A 19131-nucleotide genomic window follows, 5' to 3' on the forward strand; every position below is an offset into this window, starting at 1 on the left:
CACCAGTGTGATGTTTTTTGTACCCTTGTGCATTATTTCACCACTTTAGACCAAACTACAGATAATATTGTAAGGCTGTATTGTACAACCCTGTTGACCAGGTTAAGCAATAGACATTGTTTCAGCTCCAGTTTAGCATTCTCACATGTAACCAGGCAGCAATATTCTGCTTTGTTGGTCACATGTCATGGTGCTAGTGTCTGGGCAACTGTTGCTTGGCATGATGCTGTTTACCATTGCACTGATTATTGTTAAAGAGGGACCCTGGTCTATTCTGGTGCTGATTTTCAGAGTCGATATTGTAAAACATTGTGTGAAACAGATGTGTCATTAGTGAGCTGATGTAAGGCAATATAGGGTTCAACATCACACTCATGATTATTGCACTGTTATTCTGTGTAGGTGAATGACTGCTTGTAGTAACCAAAACTGATATCATTTTTATAGAGCAAACCCACTAAGATGCCTTGCTACAGTTAAAGGGAGCGGTGGGGTAGCCTTGTGGTTAAAGTGTTGACTCATCACGCTGAAGACAAGGGTTCGATTCCCTATGTGGGTACAATGTGTGAAGCCCATTTCTGGTGTCCCCTGTCTTGATATTACTGGAATATTGCCAAAAGCGGTGTAAAACCATACTCACTGCTAGAGTTAAGACTTCACTGACGAGGAGCCAGCTCATTAATCGATGTACCAGACAAGGCAACCTCATGTACCATCTTTTTGAAAATTCTTCAGATGACTTGGCCAGGGATTTAACCACTAACTTTCCCATAAGCAGACATTCTATTCACTGGGGTGGTGGGGTAGCCTAGTGTTGAATCCCCACATGGGCACAATGTGTGAAGCCTATCGTGATATTGCTGGAATATTGCTAAAAGCGTAAAATCATGACTATTCACTGACATTCTGTTGTTTTGAAATAAATAACTCATAATAACTGTGGTCTCATCATAAATCTGAGGTCTCTCACAGGGCAGAGATGTTGTATAATTTGACTTCAATGGAGAAAATTATGAATAGGTCTATGATTCACAAGATGGACGTTTTTTTAAAGGGTCACAGGTGTGATAAAACGTGGGTTTTGAATGTCGAGTTGTTTGACTGCCAGTTGGCTAGAGCCTTGTCCCTCTCTAACTGTCACAATACATCTTTCAACAGCAATAGTTAGCAATGTAGTTTGAGTTTCAAATTTCCATTTGTTGTGTGATTGTTATCATGGAAAATTTTTTTTTTCTTGACATCCATAAAATTGGATATTGTGTTTGAATGGGAAGAAAGATTGGGGATATTTAAGGAGGCACACTTTACCTTGGTTATAAGAGGAATAAGACTGCACCTAAATATATCTCTGTAGATTGTAACCTGTTTGGGCTTTTGCTATTATTAGATGTGTGTAGGTAGCTTAGGTTGTATACTCCCCAGGGAGTTGATACTGAAAATAAGGTGCACACAGAGCCACTGACAGGGTAATAATGGTGAAGTGTTATACTGATGGGCATTGAATGTGGTGCCATAGAAATGTACTCATTCTGGTTTTGTTTCTTACACAAAAAACGTTTTACAAATCCTGTGTCTTCAAAATGTGCACATGTGCATCACATCTTCCCAACCCGTTCTGGTTCTCCCACCATTTTCATTGGAAATAGGCATTGAGCCAAGCAATAGTGGAAATGAGTTCATGGGGTCATACATTACTTAACATTTTAGGTTAAAGGAGAAATGTTATAAGCAAATTAACCTAAAAGAGAAATGTGTTATAAGGATATTAACCTAAAGGAGAAATGTGTTAAAAGCATATTAACCTAAAGGAGAAATGTGTTAAAAGCATATTTAGATTAATACACTACTCCTGGATGAAGTAAACATGAAAACACGGAAAAGGTTTTTAATGTGTTCGCTTGGCATGTCTCAGTGTGATCTAAACCTAAAGCATTAATGATGTAGCTAGAATTTCAGTGCTTTTAGAATGAGACTTTTTAAAATGTAAACAATGTCATATCAGAAGGCATGTCTCATTGCATAATTGTCATAGCGATATTTAGAGCATTCAGGTGATGTTGACTTTATACTGATTTTTACTTTGACGCAAATGATGGAATTGACCAATTTCCAAAAGATAATTCTTTGAGGGCACCTGCTTTAGCCTCTCATTTGATTTCAGATTACATCTTTATTTTGGGACAAAATATTTAAAATGTTGTATCATCGATTTACGTAATTATCAGTGTAAGGTAATGTGTGAATACTTTCAGTGTGCGCCAGTCTTGCTGCCAGATATTTTTGTTCGAAAGCACCATGAACCAGCATACCAAATAAGGTGTATTTTGTACTTGCATATATTTACATTCAAATGTACATATAATGTGAAAGCCTTTTACAAACACTCCAAGTAGGATAGCTGTAATGTATGTATGTATATATACTGTGTCTCAATGTATTTCCATGTATATGTATCAAAATGTTTATATGACAATTTTATATTAATGTCAGTGAATGAAATGAAATATATTCCAAGCTCTTTGACTGGTCTTATATACAGTTGTACAATGTAGATATAATGACCTGTATCACACTATCCTGGTAATAATTTGAAATATTTCTCTATAACTTATCTGGGCCAGGGGTGAAACAATCTCTGATTATGCAAACTACAAAAACTTGAAATTTTTAATTCATATACATTTTGGCAGGTCCAATTTTTTATTTGTGACATGATACTTGTGAGAAATATTTTCAAAATTGTAAGTAAATTGATTTGTCAAGTTTTATATGATATTTTTGTTTCTACTTAGATGTCGTTACCCACACCACTGATGATTGCTGTAACAGCCATTGCCTTTATACTTCTTTTAAAATTTTGTTTCATTCAAGTATTTATCACTTTGTTTTATCATTTCCCTGTCGAAATAGTGTAACACTTTAGTTATCTGCATATTGGCATTTTTATGTTTCAGCATTTATCATACATTAGCCAAAAGTAGTCAGCCTTTTGATGTTCTGAAGTGCTGACTTTGGAATGTAGACTGATAAATCATATTCACTAAAACAAGCCAACCCCGAAATATTTAACAGCCTTGAGCCTGTATTTGCGATAGCTTCTCTATATTACACAAATATCTGAACGGATTGAACGTCTGGAGGGCAGGTGTAGATATTTCATCATCTGAATGTATCAGCTGTTTTTGTAAATGAGGATGCACAATAGATCTCTTGTATCAAGGCCACATGTTAAAAGCTTGGTCGTCAGCCCAAAATTATCATAAATTAGACAATAAGGAGTATTGTCTGTAAATTTAGAGGGATGATTCGTACAACAAAATATAGGGAGATAACTGCAACAGGAAGCCTTCTTTGTTTATAAATAGTACAGGCTGGATTTTCTTGTGTGCTTTTTGATTAACATGCTTCATTCACTATGCAATTGCTATGGGGCAGTTGACTTTCAAGTTTACAAAACTGTAAGAGTTATCTCCCTTTAGAGAGTAGCCAGTGCACTTCATCATCAGTCACGGTGTGTTTGAACTGAAAGATTCTGTAAGCTTTATGGTTGATTGGGCACATTGAACAAATTATATGATAAAATAAAAAATATTTTGTCTTTTGTTGTTTTTGTCATCAGTGTATTAGAGGTGATGTTGTTTTATCATGGACTTGAAACAACAATTCTACTGAAATAAACCTGGACACATTCGACAGTGAGGCACCTAATACCCAGCGCAAATAGTCAGCGATCTAACCCTCTCTGACGCCATGGTTTCCATACAAATGGAAGTATGACAGCTGATTTACCGAGATCACATACTTTGTGAACCCCTCTGAGAAGTGCCAACTGGTAAAGCTCCTAAAGTGAGTTTAATTTTACGACCCACTCAGCAATAGTCCAGCTATATGGGCGGTTTGTAAATAGTCGAGTCTGAACCAGACAATCCAGTGATCAACAGCATGAGCATGGATTCATGCAAATGGGATACGATGACGTGTAAACCAAGTCAGCTAGCCTGACCACCCGATCCTGTTGGTCGCCTGTTACGACAAGCATGGGTCTAACCGAATCTTCATGGGCCAAAAGCTATGAACACAATACCAGAATGGCACACACTCATTCTCCTTTTTCAATGCAGCTCAGCCAGGGATAGACACCGTTGGTTGTATCTGACTTGAAGCTTGTGCAACACCCTACAGCTGGCAATAAAGATGATAATCGGGAATACACCTGCATCATTAATTGGAAAGTTTTAAAGTAATCAGACAATACACTGTTTTATTCATAGGATGCTTCTAAATTAGTTCGGGACAGTGTTTTGTTAGTAATTCAAGCTTAAATATGTCACCACTCACCAGTGATGTGAAATATGTTGATTTCCTTCAGATTGTTTGGTAGTTTTGCTCAAAGCTACTTGAACACTACCTGCACTCATTCTCCATTTTAACTAATCATGGACTATTGGACTTCTGGATGTGTCTATATCTGGTAAGACGTTAGTATTACGATGTCAGGTACTGGCATCTCTCAGGCGGTGGTGTAGCCTAGTGGTTAAAGTGTCTGCTCCTCATGCTGAAGACCCGGGTTTGAATCCCCACCGTGATATTGCTGGAATATTGCTAAAAGTGACGCAAAACCATACTCACTGGCATTTTTTGGAAATGTACAATAGTTTCATGAACAGCAGAAACCTGTGTGGGTTACAACTGGTCTCTAGCAACCGATGCTTGTTGCAGGAGATGAGCGAATTAGGTTCATGTGTCTGATCCTGTTATTGATATATCAATATCATGGTGGCAGTCCATGGATTGTCTGGTCCAGACTTGGTTTTCTACAGACTGCCATCATATAGAAAGAATATTCCTGAATGCTGTATCAACAAACGGACATCACAAACATGAACAGCAATAAGGAAATGCAAGCCCTAATCAGTATCTGGCCACATGATACATTTTTAATTATGCAGTGTTTAGTCCAGCATACTTTTTGTGATGTATCAAAACTGATTTAAGATAGGCCTGGTGACCACTGCCCATGTTGGACTCTAGTGAGTACAGAACTTTGGTCCTGCCAAGACACCGAAACATGTCTTTTTCAGGCTGGTATTACTCTTCGTAAGTTCATCCATCATCCAGAACAGAAAGGACCAGTAAGGTGGAATGCATCCTCGATAATCTCCAGGGTATACGTTACGATCAATCTCCACTATACCCTGGATGCATCCACGGCTTGGCCCGATAATTTTATGTATGACAGCTGCCTTATCCATGACTGCGTATTGTGAGCAATGAACAAGTTACAAGTCAGTAAGTGAGTGAGTATGGTTTTATGCCACTTAAGCAATATTCCAGCAATAGCACGGCAGGGGGACACCAGAATGGGCTTCACACATTGTACCCATGTGGGGAATCGAACCCGGGCCTTTGGCATAACAAACGAACACTTTAACCACTGGGCTATACCACCACCCATCAGTGAATGAACCCAGCCTGACCACCCAATCCATTTCCAGCATCATGACCAACCTGGGATCCCCATAGGACTTGCAGTTATGATGTAAGATTTCACTTACTCATGTTCAACAGAAAGACTGCATGCACCTGTTGGGTGAAATACAATTTCCACAATTTCCTCTCTGACTGGCATCAGTATAGATATAAAACAAAATGCTTCAACACTTGTAGATGATTATGCTCTTTATTGTCATAACATTCAAGGCACAAAACATTCATGTGGTGAAGTCGGGTGACAGCCTGGACATAAACTCTCTGGGACATTCCAATAAATCCATCGTATTCTTTTACAACACACAGTAGTATATAAATAATACACATCCCTACTTGAAAATATAAAGTGTGTATTATACATGAATAAACATAATAGGCCAAATAAAATATATATTGTGGTTCCGATTACACCTCTTTCAAATTTAGGGTAGGTAGGTAGGAATTCTTCTTTTTTTCACTTTTATTCTTAGAAGTAAAGTACGAACAAATAACACATTTATGAATATGTAATTGTTTATTTAATCAAACTTGCTGCCATCATGTCGACTTTCTCTATCAGAATGACCAATGTCCGTTGGTGCCGGGAAAATACAATGGTATCTGAAAGCTTATTTTATTCATACTACATGGATTTAAGGAACATGGTACAAAAAAATTAGGTCCAGGGGTTAACAAACAAATGAATGACTTTTCTCACATACTGAAAACAACCAAGAGCTTGCTGTATGTACAGATATATATATATATATACACTGTGTGGTATTTGGTATTCTGCTGATGCTTTCCAGTTACAACTTAGACGAGGAAAGGTCATTTCTGCTATATCATGGAGCTGACAATTTCAAAATTGTTGGCAGTTAAGTAGCTGGAAAAGATGTTTGGGAAAATAATTGTTTGGATATAAACAGTAAGTTAGCAACACAACATATCAATATGTTACTGCTTGATTCCTCGGAGTTGATATTTTAAGTACATTCACTTCTATGATTTGAACAATCTGTGAGAATTTCTCAATTTTTATGGCTAGTATCCATGTTTCTTTATGTTTTCGTGATTATACTTTTAACTTTAAATAGAATACTTATTTTTCAATAGTAACCCAATAGTTTCTAAGTGTAACTGTTCTATTTGGGTCAATATTGACACAGACATTGCATTGATCAAAGGGTGCTGTCCGATGTAAGTGGACTATGGTGTAATGTTAATGATGTTGTTGGATCTCAGATATATCAACCCAAGTTGGAGAAGGGAACAGAAGATGACATCACACTCAACTTGCATAACTCTGATTTTCAAACTTCTTCAGAATCCGAACTATTCTCGGAAAATCAAGGCAGTTAATTCTGGCCAAGTTTGTCAGTCATGTACAAGGGACAAAACTCTGTATTCATTATACAAAGAATCTGCTCTGAGTGACGACTTTTGATAATCTAAATAAAACTCTAAATCCAAAGATATATTTGTATACATCTTGTCTGTGAAACGAAGGGTGTTAATTTTTATTTACCACATTTTTTCGCTTTTGATGCATTTAATGCCAACTGCGATCCAACAAATGAAATAATGGCCTATTTTTGTAAAAATATCTCTAAAATGATCCAATGAAACCGATGAGAAATGAGTTTGTACAGAAGCAAGTCCTGAGATTCTCCACAGGTCATGACATCAAAAGAACAACCACCATACAATCTTCTTCAGCACTGTCACATTAACACCAAAGTGGTTCAAATGTTTTAGGTTTACTGCCAACATATTCTCAGACAGACCCAGGTCTTAAAAACTCTGAACATGCTGAGGCAACTTATAGCTTGATCCATGTAAGTCTCACAGGCATAAATACATCTGCCAGGTCCAGTACTTTGAGTAAATCATTGTATGATGCCAGATTGAGCTGAAATATTGTCCATTTCAACAACATATATGGTCAACTCTGCAATGTCAACCTCTTTGAGAATTTTAGAGGAACAAAACTAGAATCTGAGACCAATTTTCAGTCTCGTCGTCTTGACATAAAGCCTTGTGTAAATTTTTAGACATTACGTATTCAAGTAATTAATGCTGAAAAGCAAATCAGGCAAATTTAAAATGACTTAAATCATCTTTCCTAGGACCCACTTACAACTTCCTAAGTCAATCTTCATCTAAATCTATGGAAGTTCATTTTAATTCTTTCTATTTATCTTTTACATGTATCCCCACATTGCCAAATGTTTGTTCAAATGCATTAAGATTTGTAGTCACATAAAAGGGTCACAGTAAAATGTATAGACCTATGTTTTATAGTTTTGTCTGAACATTGTCCTCCTTGCAACGTTGCTTGGCAACTGTTGACCTGTTGATCCAGAGTTGTCTCCCTTGAGTCAAGGGAATTTGATTGGCTGATCACTTGATTCTGTCCCACCTCCATATCATTCCATCATCAGTGACAGCCAATAGGATGTTTCCATCTTTAGACAGGGCTATTTGACGGATGGGGACAGAACACTTTGCATGAGACAACTTTGTAAATCTGAAAAGAAATCGTCTGTGTAGTCAACTGATGCTGGAGAAGGAGAGATGTTACAGTGTTGTCAGCAGATTACAGTTATATCATAGCTGCCAGGGAATAATCCCCAGTCTGACCCTGACATATAAGGGGTTGAGTTTAGTTTTATGCTGTACTCAGCTATATTCTAGCTATATGACGGCAGTCTGTAAATAATCGAGTCTGGACCAGACAATCCAGTGATCAACAGCATGAACATCAATCCGTGCAATTGGGAACCGATGAAATGTGTCAACCAAGTCAGCGAGTCTGACCACCTGATCCTGTTAGTCGCTTGAAAGCATGAACAGCACATAGATGGGTCAGGGTGACACACAATTAGTAAGGTCTCACAAGTGTAATGACTGGTATCAGGGAATGGGATTTGGCAGGGATGGGGTTGAGGGGTTGATATAAATGGGGGTTGGGGGTGTCATAAATAAATGAAAGAAGGTTGCCAAAATTCATCACAAATATGGGGTTAGGGGGGAACAAAGCATGATATACACATTTAAGAGACTACCTACTTAAGCAATATGAAGCATAGGGAAACTATTCCCAGTGGAAGTATGTGTGTGGTGTAGGCTAATAAAGGATATGTTGATACAGATTTCACCAAAATAATACATCCACTACATGCATAACCTGTAGCCAGTGTTGCACCATGACTGGGTTCCTGTCGACTGAAACTAACAGTCTTAGCGAAAACCCTGTTTGAGCCAGGCTCTGGCTTAATTCTCGGGCTTAGACAGCACTAATCGTGGAATTCGTTAGGCCTGAATATCAAATGGAAACAGCTACAGCTCCATGAAGTTTGTCTGTTTAATAAAACTTGTAACGAATTTTATTGCCCAAAGCAAACTTTTAAGTTACAAACTGTTGTCGATCTGTATCAACATTTTAATTGATCAATGTTTTTATTCACTTACAGTGGCAGCTTGCCCATTACTACAGAGCATGATAATGGCTGCTTGACATCTACGCTCTTAATTAAGAGCATACAAGCAGCTACAACCAAATCCCCACAAAAAGGGAGAGTTTCATCCCTCAGCAGACAGACAACTCACCTGCACAGTGTTGGGTCTTCTACATCCAGGTCCCACACAAAGGGAGACTTTCATCCCTCAGCAGACAGACAACTCACCTGCACAGTGTTGGGTCTTCTACATCCAGGTCCCTCACAAAGGGAGACTTTCATCCCTCAGCAGACAGACAACTCACCTGCACAGTGTTGGGTCTTCTACATCCAGGTCCCACACAAAGGGAGACTTTCATCCCTCAAAGGGAGACTTTCATCCCTCAGCAGACAGACAACTCACCTGCACAGTGTTGGGTCTTCTACATCCAGGTCCCACACAAAGGGAGACTTTCATCCCCTCAGCAGACAGTGTTGGGTCTTCTACACAACTCACCTGCAGACAGACAACTCACCTGCACAGTGTTGGGTCTTCTACATCCAGGTCCCTCACAAAGGGAGACTTTCATCCCTCAGCAGACAGACAACTCACCTGCACAGTGTTGGGTCTTCTACATCCAGGTCCCTCACAAAGGGAGACTTTCATCCCTCAGCAGACAGACAACTCACCTGCACAGTGTTGGGTCTTCTACATCCAGGTCCCTCACAAAGGGAGACTTTCATCCCTCAGCAGACAGACAACTCACCTGCACAGTGTTGGGTCTTCTACATCCAGGTCCCACACAAAGATCTTTCCCACCTGGTTTCCTAGTGCCATTGTCTACAAAACAAATACTCACATGTCAAACCTTGTGCATAGCGCTGCACTACTAGCATTGTCTAATGGTACCTCCTATCTCCAGCCATCTGAATGCACCATAATCAATGTGTTCTAATGAGAAGAGGTTGGCACCAAGGATGTTAATCTTAATTAGAATATGTGGCGATGGCAAACATTCGGAATCCTATAGCCTACTAGGACATGAAGTGAAAAACCTCTATGTTTCTTTCAGCATTCAGGGTCTGAAATCCTTATTACCAGTGGTGTAGCCAGGGATTTACAGGACGCAAATTCCTGCGTCATATACGCATAAAAATATATCAGCGCATCCACAGGGACTCAGAAAAAGTCCAAATACTTTTTTGTAAAAATTCCAATCAAGTGACAATAACTTATCACTGAGTTTGCTACTAGCTTGGTTATAGTATTATTTGCAATTTAATTACTGTAACAATTTGATGATCATGATACATAATACAATAACAGTATTTATAATAATATTTAAGCATCTGGGACCCCCATTTTGTTGTCCAGAACCCCTGAAAATTAAGAGTATGAGTCCCAGGGACCCTCAAATACAGGATTCCACGTAAATCCCTATGTATCTGTTCTGGAATTGGTGAGAACAAACATTAATCACTTTGATGCATAACTTTTACATACTGACAATAAACACTCCCTATGTTAGTGACATGCAATGACTTCTCCCTGCAAAGCATGTTGAGAGTACCGTTAGTATGCATGATAAATGAAAAAACTAGTCAAGTTATTTCTGCATACATTGTATTAAGATACATTATTACCTAATAATAAATGAAGTCATTGGTATTTTTTTAAATGATACAAATTTAAATCCAGAATCTTCAATATCAAGTTCAGAAATCCTGAAAACAGCATGTGATGTTCTGCCCCTCACCTTCTGATAGTAGTCGAGACAGAATCGCATGTACCAGATACTCTCCACAATACCCTGTACTCCAAACCTGTGTAAGATGGACACGTGTGATTGTCAGATGCCTTGATGTTGGTGTCTGTGATAGTCCAGACTGGCAGGCTTCCAACAAATGATGCTGATGCTGGTGTCACATGACTGAAAGGTTCGGGATTGATGTGCGTCAGAAAACATGTTATTTAACAAATGATGTCTCATGCTTCAACAATAGTCCCCTATATCCAGAAAGCCTGTCCAGGAACCTCCAGGACAAAAAATTGCATAGAATGACGGTTTGGTGTAGATTCTTACACCGTTATCAAGTTAATAGTGACTATATACAGTTGGGCATGTGAGAAACTGAGACCAGGTGTTCATGAGTGAGGGAAAGTTGTTCTACACGATGGTCAGCATTATTCTATCTGTTCCAAGACAGTTTGTGAAGATTCGGGACTTGAAGACAGGTCAGTAATTCATCAGTGAATTATCACCACGCATACGTCCCAGTGAATGAGTCAGTATGATCTCATGACACTTTAAACTATATTCCAGTGACATCACAACCAGAGATGTCAAAAATGGGCTTAATACATAGTGCCCAGGTATGGAATCAAACCCTGGTCTTCAGTGTGATAAGTGAACACCTCAACTACTAGACTACCCCACTGACCCCTTAAGTGTTAGAAATGCATTTATAATATATACCTTCAGAACATATATAGAATAGTGTATTGCTGACACTGGTGATATTAAGCTATCTAGAAATAATTGAGTCATAGCACACACACACACACATACATGGTTGAAAGTATGAGCTAAGATTTAAACCTACAACCTAGAAATTATCAGCCATGTCTCAGCTTGACCCCCAGCATGCACACAAGCACACACACACCAATGGTTGAAAGTATGAGCTAAGATTTAAACCTACAAGCAAGAAATTACGCATGTCTCAGCTTGACCCCCAGCATGCACACAAGCACACACACACCAATGGTTGAAAGTATGAGCTAAGATTTAAACCTACAACCAAGAAATTATCAGCCATGTCTCAGCTTGACCCCCAGCATGCACACAAGCACACACACACCAATGGTTGAAAGTATGAGCTAAGATTTAAACCTACAACCAAGAAATTATCAGCCAAGTCACAGCTTGACCCAAGTCACACTGCTCTCGGGACCTCAGATAACTAGTAATCAGTCCTCCCTAATAGGGCATACAAACCTTTGAAAGGACAAAGTTTCCAAGCCACTTCACACAGTCCACATAGTTCCTGTGAATGTCCCGTGTTGAGAAGTCGGGGAAATGGTTGGAGACGGTCGGGAATGGACTGCAAAAAACATGTTTATTTTACAGGGATCAACCACATTCACCTGGGTCTTTCGATTTGTAAGTGATCGGGCTTATCAGGCATGCTTTTTACGTGTTTTTGGTCATGAAAATGGGGGTTCCAAGGGGAGACAACTGGACATGCAGGGTAAAATGTTATGGTGGCTAAATTTGAACTGCTCTAATAATTCAAACATACCTTAAGACTCGCAGTGAAAAATATTTGCATCCATCCTGAATTTTAGACAGATACTACGACACATGCTTTCCACCTGCTTAATCATGTTAACATGCCAAAATCTTTTGCTTACATTCTTAAATAAAACATTTCAAGAATTACTTAAGATAGAGACAATTTTTTAATGTTCGTGATTAATTCAGTCATGAATACATCACTGATATGTGACAGGTAGACGACACCAATAGAAAATTGTAACAGTCCACACAATATGTAGATCAGGTACAGTTTCATGAAATCAGGTCTTCCGCCATGATTCAATACCTGCCTGAGAAGGGTATGGAGTAAGACTGACTGACTGACAGAGTTTGGTTTTACGCCGCTCTTAGCAATATTCCAGCAACATCATGGCGGGGGACACCAGAAATGGGCTTCACACATTGTACCCAGGTTGTATGCTTTAACCACTAGGCTACCCCACCGCCCTATGGAGTAAGAACGAAAGATTTATATAAATTGGGACAGGTTGTACGTGTAACGTGACAATGATGGGAATGAAGTAGTCCTTTCTGATTTTCACTAGTCTCAGTAATAAGATAATGGTGTTCAGTTGTTTTTTGTTTGACCTGATGACTTAGTTTGCAGAAAAACATCACATGGTATTCACATGGCTGTCAATCCCTGTTTGGCATACATCAAAAGAGTGCACTGACTTACATGTTATTTTTGGCAGGGTTGTAAGTGTAGGATGCTAGGACTGCATCTCGGAACATCTCTGTGTCTATCTTCCACATCTTCAGGGAGTGGTCCATCCCACAAGACACGATGCGAGACCCGTCAATGTTGAAGTCCTGTAGAAGCAGCATCATACAAAAACAGATTATAACACCTGCATAAGTGTCATACAAACTATATTAAAGCACTCATTTACCACTGTTTCGTTCATAAAAACATCAGTGATTCATAAATTCTTACACAAGTTGTTTTAAATCATCTTAATATACATGCGAGGGCAATACTTTCTGAATTACACATTATTTCTAAATCCTTTTAAACTCCATTTTAAAAACATGTACTTGTCACAACAGCCCTAAAAAACCACAACTGTTGAATGACATCAGCTGTGATATATGATGTACTGACCGCGCTGAGCACCTCATCCCGATGTCCGTCGACACCGCCCAAGATCATGACACACAGATCAGTCTTGATGTTCCAGATACGTAGCGTGTGATCTGATAAGAAAAGACAAATTTATTTGTGAAACTGCTGGGGAATAATCATTACAAACAATATCCACACATGATAGCAAGGTGCTCCTTGTTCACAGTCCTGTTGGTAACTTAGGATTAGACTAGGTCCACAAGCCCTATCTTTGGACTGACTGACTGAGTTTGGTTTTCGCCGCTTTTAGCAATATTCCAGCAACATCACGGCGGGGGACACCTGAAATGGGCTTCACACATTGTACCCATGTGGGGATTCGAACCCGGGTCTTCGGCGTGACGAGCCAACGCTTTAACCACTAGGCTACCCCACCGCCCCCTATCTTTGGAGTAAGACTACACGTTTTCATGCATCAATGACATGGATTGTTTTCCAAGTCAAGACTTATTTATTCACAGGCTTCTGTGATACAGACGGAATGTTGCTGACAACCACAGAAATACTTCATGTTTGTTACACATAATCACAAAGTTCCTTTCACGATATCATGTACTTATATAATTATAACTGGCTGTATCTAGATCAAATAAACTTATAGCACTTCACATAATTACAAATTATTCATCATATTTCCAAATTTAACAAATGTTAAACATCAAATCAATATTGTCACCTTTACTGACAGACAGCAGTAGGTTGGGATCCCGAGGATGAAATTTCAATTCATTTACTGCATTTCCGTGACCTATAAAGTGCTGAAATGGAATCAGGTTTGCTGGTATATTGCATTGTCATCCAGGAAACAAACTAGCAATATTAAACAGGATAAGTATATGATTCACAGACAGAATAACCAATCAGATTCTTTTGGACAAAATATCCCAATTATCTCCCCTTGCCTACCTTGATACACTGCATGGCTAGTGGGCTGATGATCCGAACAATCCCTCGCAGACCGGCCGCCGCCAGCAGAGGCTGCCCCACCTCGTCGAAGGACCAAGCACAACAGTAGAAGTTTTCATCATTCTCACAGTCAAGGAAAACTAATACTGACTGCATCCAGATTGAACTTACATGACAGTAAAACTATTTTCCACTCTTCAAAGAAGCAGGCTCATGCTTGTTACATATATCATTCGGCTGACATCGCCAACTAGTCCAAAGTCTAAGATTTATTTGGTCTAGAAATCTCAGCCACAACAGTCTACATATTAGCATCAAAATCAACTGAAAATGATGTCAAGAGACAACTTAAGGCAAGTAGAAGTTTCGTTCTTCACCAGTCTTTATAAACTTCCAGTGAGGTCACTCTATTGTCTCGCCAGGTTCACCTTTTACCAAGTAAACCTCTACAGACAGTTTCGCGGACATTCTCCATGAAATCCCATGGATTTTCTACAGAATTGCCCGCATCCCGGGGATTTTCTGAGGAATAGCCCTTGTCTTTGAATTATTACTTGTTTTGAACATATTACTTGGTCTTGCTATCACTGAATACAATCGTAAAATACCACATAATTGAACACTTCCAATGTATAGTGCTGATACCTGGTTTCCAACCTGCAACCCATCGCTCTCTAGCTTGGCGGTTTTATCCACTAGGCTATGAAGGGTCTCCGTGAAGAATGAGATTGTTTGTCAGTATGAACCACATGTTCCTCAAGATGGGTTGTGTGGACAGCGCATGTGCAGGACACGGGTAGCGAGTGCAAGACAAGGTGTCAGACGCCAGTCCCATCCCAGTTGATTTCAATAGTAAATACCAAATATAAAATTATATCTAAAGTATATATCTTCGGTTGGTTCACAAGTTCAAAACCTCGTCCTTGGTTATGTTTGAAAAAGTAAGCCCTTGGCCTTGGGAAATCGGATCGGGCCTGTCGGCCCTCCCCAATTTCCCTCTGACGTGGGCTTACTTTTTCAAACAAAACCTCGGAGTCGGCTTTGAACCTTTACATATAGCCTTTTTCCAGTCTTTGTGTAAGCGCTCATTAGACTGAGATGTTTACAATGCAAGCTGGTTCTCCTTAGACACATTTCCAAGTATAGTTTTTCCCAGTTCCCAATTAGAAATTCACACTTGCCCATTTTTAGTAAGCAATGTATTTGATATATCTCCAGTAGCCATGAACTGTGTGAAGGATACTGCAGGATCTATGTATGCCTGAAGGACCTTCACCTTGCCATTATCCAGGCATTCGTATATGGTGACCTGGAACATAGCCAGGCATAGTTTGAATTCAACAGGAACATCTAGAATATATGGTAGAGAAGTGCTTCAAAGCCAAGGTTCATTAGCTATATATCCCTGAAAAAGTCTAAACTTGATTCCCAAACAACATGGGCTCAATATTCCTGAGAATAAGCGTCTCAGTTTACAGGTTGAAATTAACCTGTAGAGAACAACTGAGAGACCGGGCCGCTGAAGCTTTTCAATGGTGTTGTTTGACTGGCACTCTAGAAGTTGGTGAGTCTATACTTCAGCTATTGGCAATTTATTATTGTTCAATGGTATGTTATCAAATTCACTCCTAACTTTTAACATCAAAGAATTAACCAATATTGGCGTTTGATTTTTATCAAGAAAAATGTTCACAGCAGTGACAAGTCCAAAGTATTTCTAACCTTTATTAGTCATTTTACGATGATTTTCATCTAATCAAATTATGGCATACACTGATTAAATTTTGGTTATGAGAAACTAAAGAAAACCAATATAGCATTGATTCTTACCCTATTACAACCAGTTGTGGCAAACATGACAGGCTCTCCATCGCGGACATTCATGTTCACCTGAATACCAAATATTGGCTGACCATGGTCTTCCTGGAAAGGAAGGCGTCTTTCACATTAAAAATTGTAACATTCATGTAAAATGACACTCCAATTTGTTATACATCTTAAATTCCCCAAGAAGCCTGTGAATTAACTTGTAAGCTTGATTACAAACACAGCAGAAGAGTATCACATGTTAAGTATAAATCAATCATTAGGCCTTACGAGAGCTCTATGAGGTCAGAGTTAGTACACATTATCAGCCATCACATTTACGGCCTTTCAGTGGTATTTTCAAGGCCAAATCAACCATTTTAAGGAACTATAGATACACATATAACACATAGTTAGTTGAATACTACAAGGTTGGTGAAAAGTGGGACCAGTCATCAAAGGGAAACAACTCTAAGCTTCATTGCTTCACTGGGAAAGTTTTGCTGTGCGATTGAAATTAATTAACACCCACTATCATTGCTAGGTATTACTATGCATAATTATGTGTAAGTTCCCTGTAAAATCATAACCATGATAACTTGACAAGTTTTATCAAATAAAGGGCCTTTTGGGGCAAATCACTGGCAATTAGGGCCTTTTCATGGCTAAAAATGATTTTAGGGTCCTTTTATGGTAAAATGTTCAAATGTCAGGCTCTTGTCAACCCTAGAAATGTCTTTGACATTAAAACTACTTGCTTTGAGGAAGTTAGTACACTTGTACTGCAGCTTGCACTTCTTCCATCCCTTCTTCATCCTTCCGATACTCCCCATCCTTCGAGACACCAATGTGGGTGTGTCACTCCGCGACGACTCCTCTTCCTTGGTGCTTGTTGTGCTTGATATCTCGTCCTGTTCAAACACATGCAAACATGAAATTGACGAATGCTGTCTTTCAAAGGAATTTAGAAGCTGGACTGACATGAATACATGGATACTGTTTTCCAGGATGTCACTCTGCACTCCTAAAGATATCTGAGTGTACTCATGGGCATATAAGTGTGAAACAAGGACAGTTTTTATCAATTTTATTGATCGATATCAAGTTGTGGTATGTCTCTTAAATCAATTATTTACCATTTTTACAGTGAGTGAGTGAGTGCGTTTAGTTTTACGCTGCACTAAGCAATATTCCAGCTGTATGGCGGCGGTCTGTAAATAATCGAGTCTGGACCAGACAATCAAGTGATCAACAGCATGAGCATCGATCTGCGCAATTGGGAACCGATGACATGTGTCAACCAAGTCAGGAAGCCTGACCACCCGATCCCGTTAGTCGCCTCTTACGACAAGCATAGTCGCCTTTTGTGGCAAGCATGGGTTGCTGAAGACCTATTCTACCCCGGATCTTCACGTGTCCCATTTTTACAGACCATCATGACATGGCTAGAATATATTTCTGGCTGTGGCTGCGGCATATAGAAACACTTAAAATACAAAATAGAGATAAACTAAAATGATTTGTTAGAAGTTCTAAAGTGCATAAAAGCAGAGGTTGAGAACCAGTAAGGAATTCTGGGATATATCCATGGGAAACAAAATAACAAAAACATATAACAACACACAATAATGACAAGCTAAAATTCTTACCTTACATGTGTCCTTAAAATACTACACTTTGAAACTCTGTAAAGTGGTATTTAGGTAGATATAATACTATTCTTTCTATGGCATAAAACACCTTTGACATTTATGTTGCTTTTGACAGCCTGGGCCAAGTCAGACTGAAGACTTGTGATAAACAGAACTTAAGAAAGAGGGCTTCACTTTGAGCAACGTGTCTGCTTCAAATACTTTGCTTCGATACTTCTATTAAGTGGTAGTTAGGTAGATACAATTTTAGTCTATGGATTTAAACACAAATTCAGTTTACATTTCAGAGTTTTAAGTTGTTTTTGAAAGCCTGGGCCAAACACTTTTGATTCAGGCTATGTTGGGAATGAAAGGTGAAAGGGCTTAACTTTAACAGACCAGTTATCTTTACATGTTATGTATTGTGACATTACAAAGTGGTATTGAGGTATCAGGACAGACTCAAGTATTCATATCCTGTTTAGTTTAATAAATCCTCTTTTACAAGTAACCTGACTAAGCCACGTTCACGGGTTACTCGTCTTGCAGAGTTTTAAGTGATTTAATCGCAAAATTGTAACCTAATAATGCTGCCTGTTTATTGTTTGCGATTGCTCATTATTGTCATGTATATATGTTGTATTAATCAACTGAAGGCGTTGGCCCGACTTGGCCTGGTTTGCCCAACTTTGGGGCAATCTCGTACAATAACGCAATCAGCCAAGTGCTTGTTTTCCCATCACACCCACGTGTGGTGTGCTCAAGGTAACCTCGACTCACTCTAAACATGTTAGAAAATAGATAAAACTGTTACATTTTGTTTAATTTCGTCAGCCTGCAACCGTTACTAAAGGGCAGAATCAGAATACATGGGTAATGACATGGTGATCAGCTGGTAACACGGATGTTTTGATATCTGTCCCGCTTTGTAAATTGTGTTGTCAATCATCCAAATATATGCAGTTGATAAATGCTCATCAATAATCATCCCCTGCATAAGAAACCACATCTCCATTCAACACGTGGCAAAATATGGCTAGCTAACAGCTACAGAATCGTTCTGCACATTTTGTATTTTTCACATGGCTTGTAAATGGCTCAAAATTTCGCGGGAGATTGAACGTGACGAGATCCATGCATACTACGAACAGATCGATTTCAAATTCAGTTTACGAAAGTTCTTTGGAAGTATTTTATCATTCCTGTGTCCATTACCATTTCATCGCCAGATCCATCATTCTGAACTTGAGTGAACACACGTTGTTTTTTGGACAAAGGCGGTACACTTTCTTCGCTGTCCGACATTTTGAAACTGAGATCACGTGATTGTCACATGACTTGGCTCAGCTGGGACTTCCCATTTGTTTATACACTGTTAACAGCGTTTAATAAACAGACTGTTATTTCACAGTTTGCTATTTTGGGATGAAGAT

At 39.0% G+C, this 19131-nt stretch overlaps 1 protein-coding gene and 1 long non-coding RNA gene across 2 annotated transcripts; one reads left to right on the top strand and one right to left on the bottom strand.

The window, feature by feature from the left end:
- Positions 1-1044: 1044 nt before the first annotated feature.
- Positions 1045-3601, top strand: LOC124292490. Its single transcript, XR_006902459.1, has 2 exons — positions 1045-1783; positions 1826-3601. It is a non-coding gene; the product is annotated as an uncharacterized LOC124292490 (long non-coding RNA).
- A 2516-nt stretch (positions 3602-6117) lies between these two features.
- On the bottom strand, positions 6118-19015 carry LOC124292481 (polycomb protein EED-like). The gene is given in 12 exon segments (XM_046729568.1): positions 6118-7999; positions 9677-9750; positions 10667-10840; positions 11909-12014; positions 12909-13042; positions 13335-13426; positions 14032-14113; positions 14262-14384; positions 15505-15570; positions 16092-16184; positions 16826-16978; positions 18914-19015. Coding segments are annotated over 12 exon segments (1314 nt in total). The 5' UTR covers positions 19004-19015; the 3' UTR covers positions 6118-7872.
- Positions 19016-19131: the final 116 nt, after the last annotated feature.

This window comes from Haliotis rubra, unplaced genomic scaffold, assembly GCF_003918875.1.
Source record: "Haliotis rubra isolate DU_JTF1 unplaced genomic scaffold, ASM391887v1 Scf519, whole genome shotgun sequence".
Lineage (NCBI taxonomy): Eukaryota > Metazoa > Mollusca > Gastropoda > Lepetellida > Haliotidae > Haliotis > Haliotis rubra.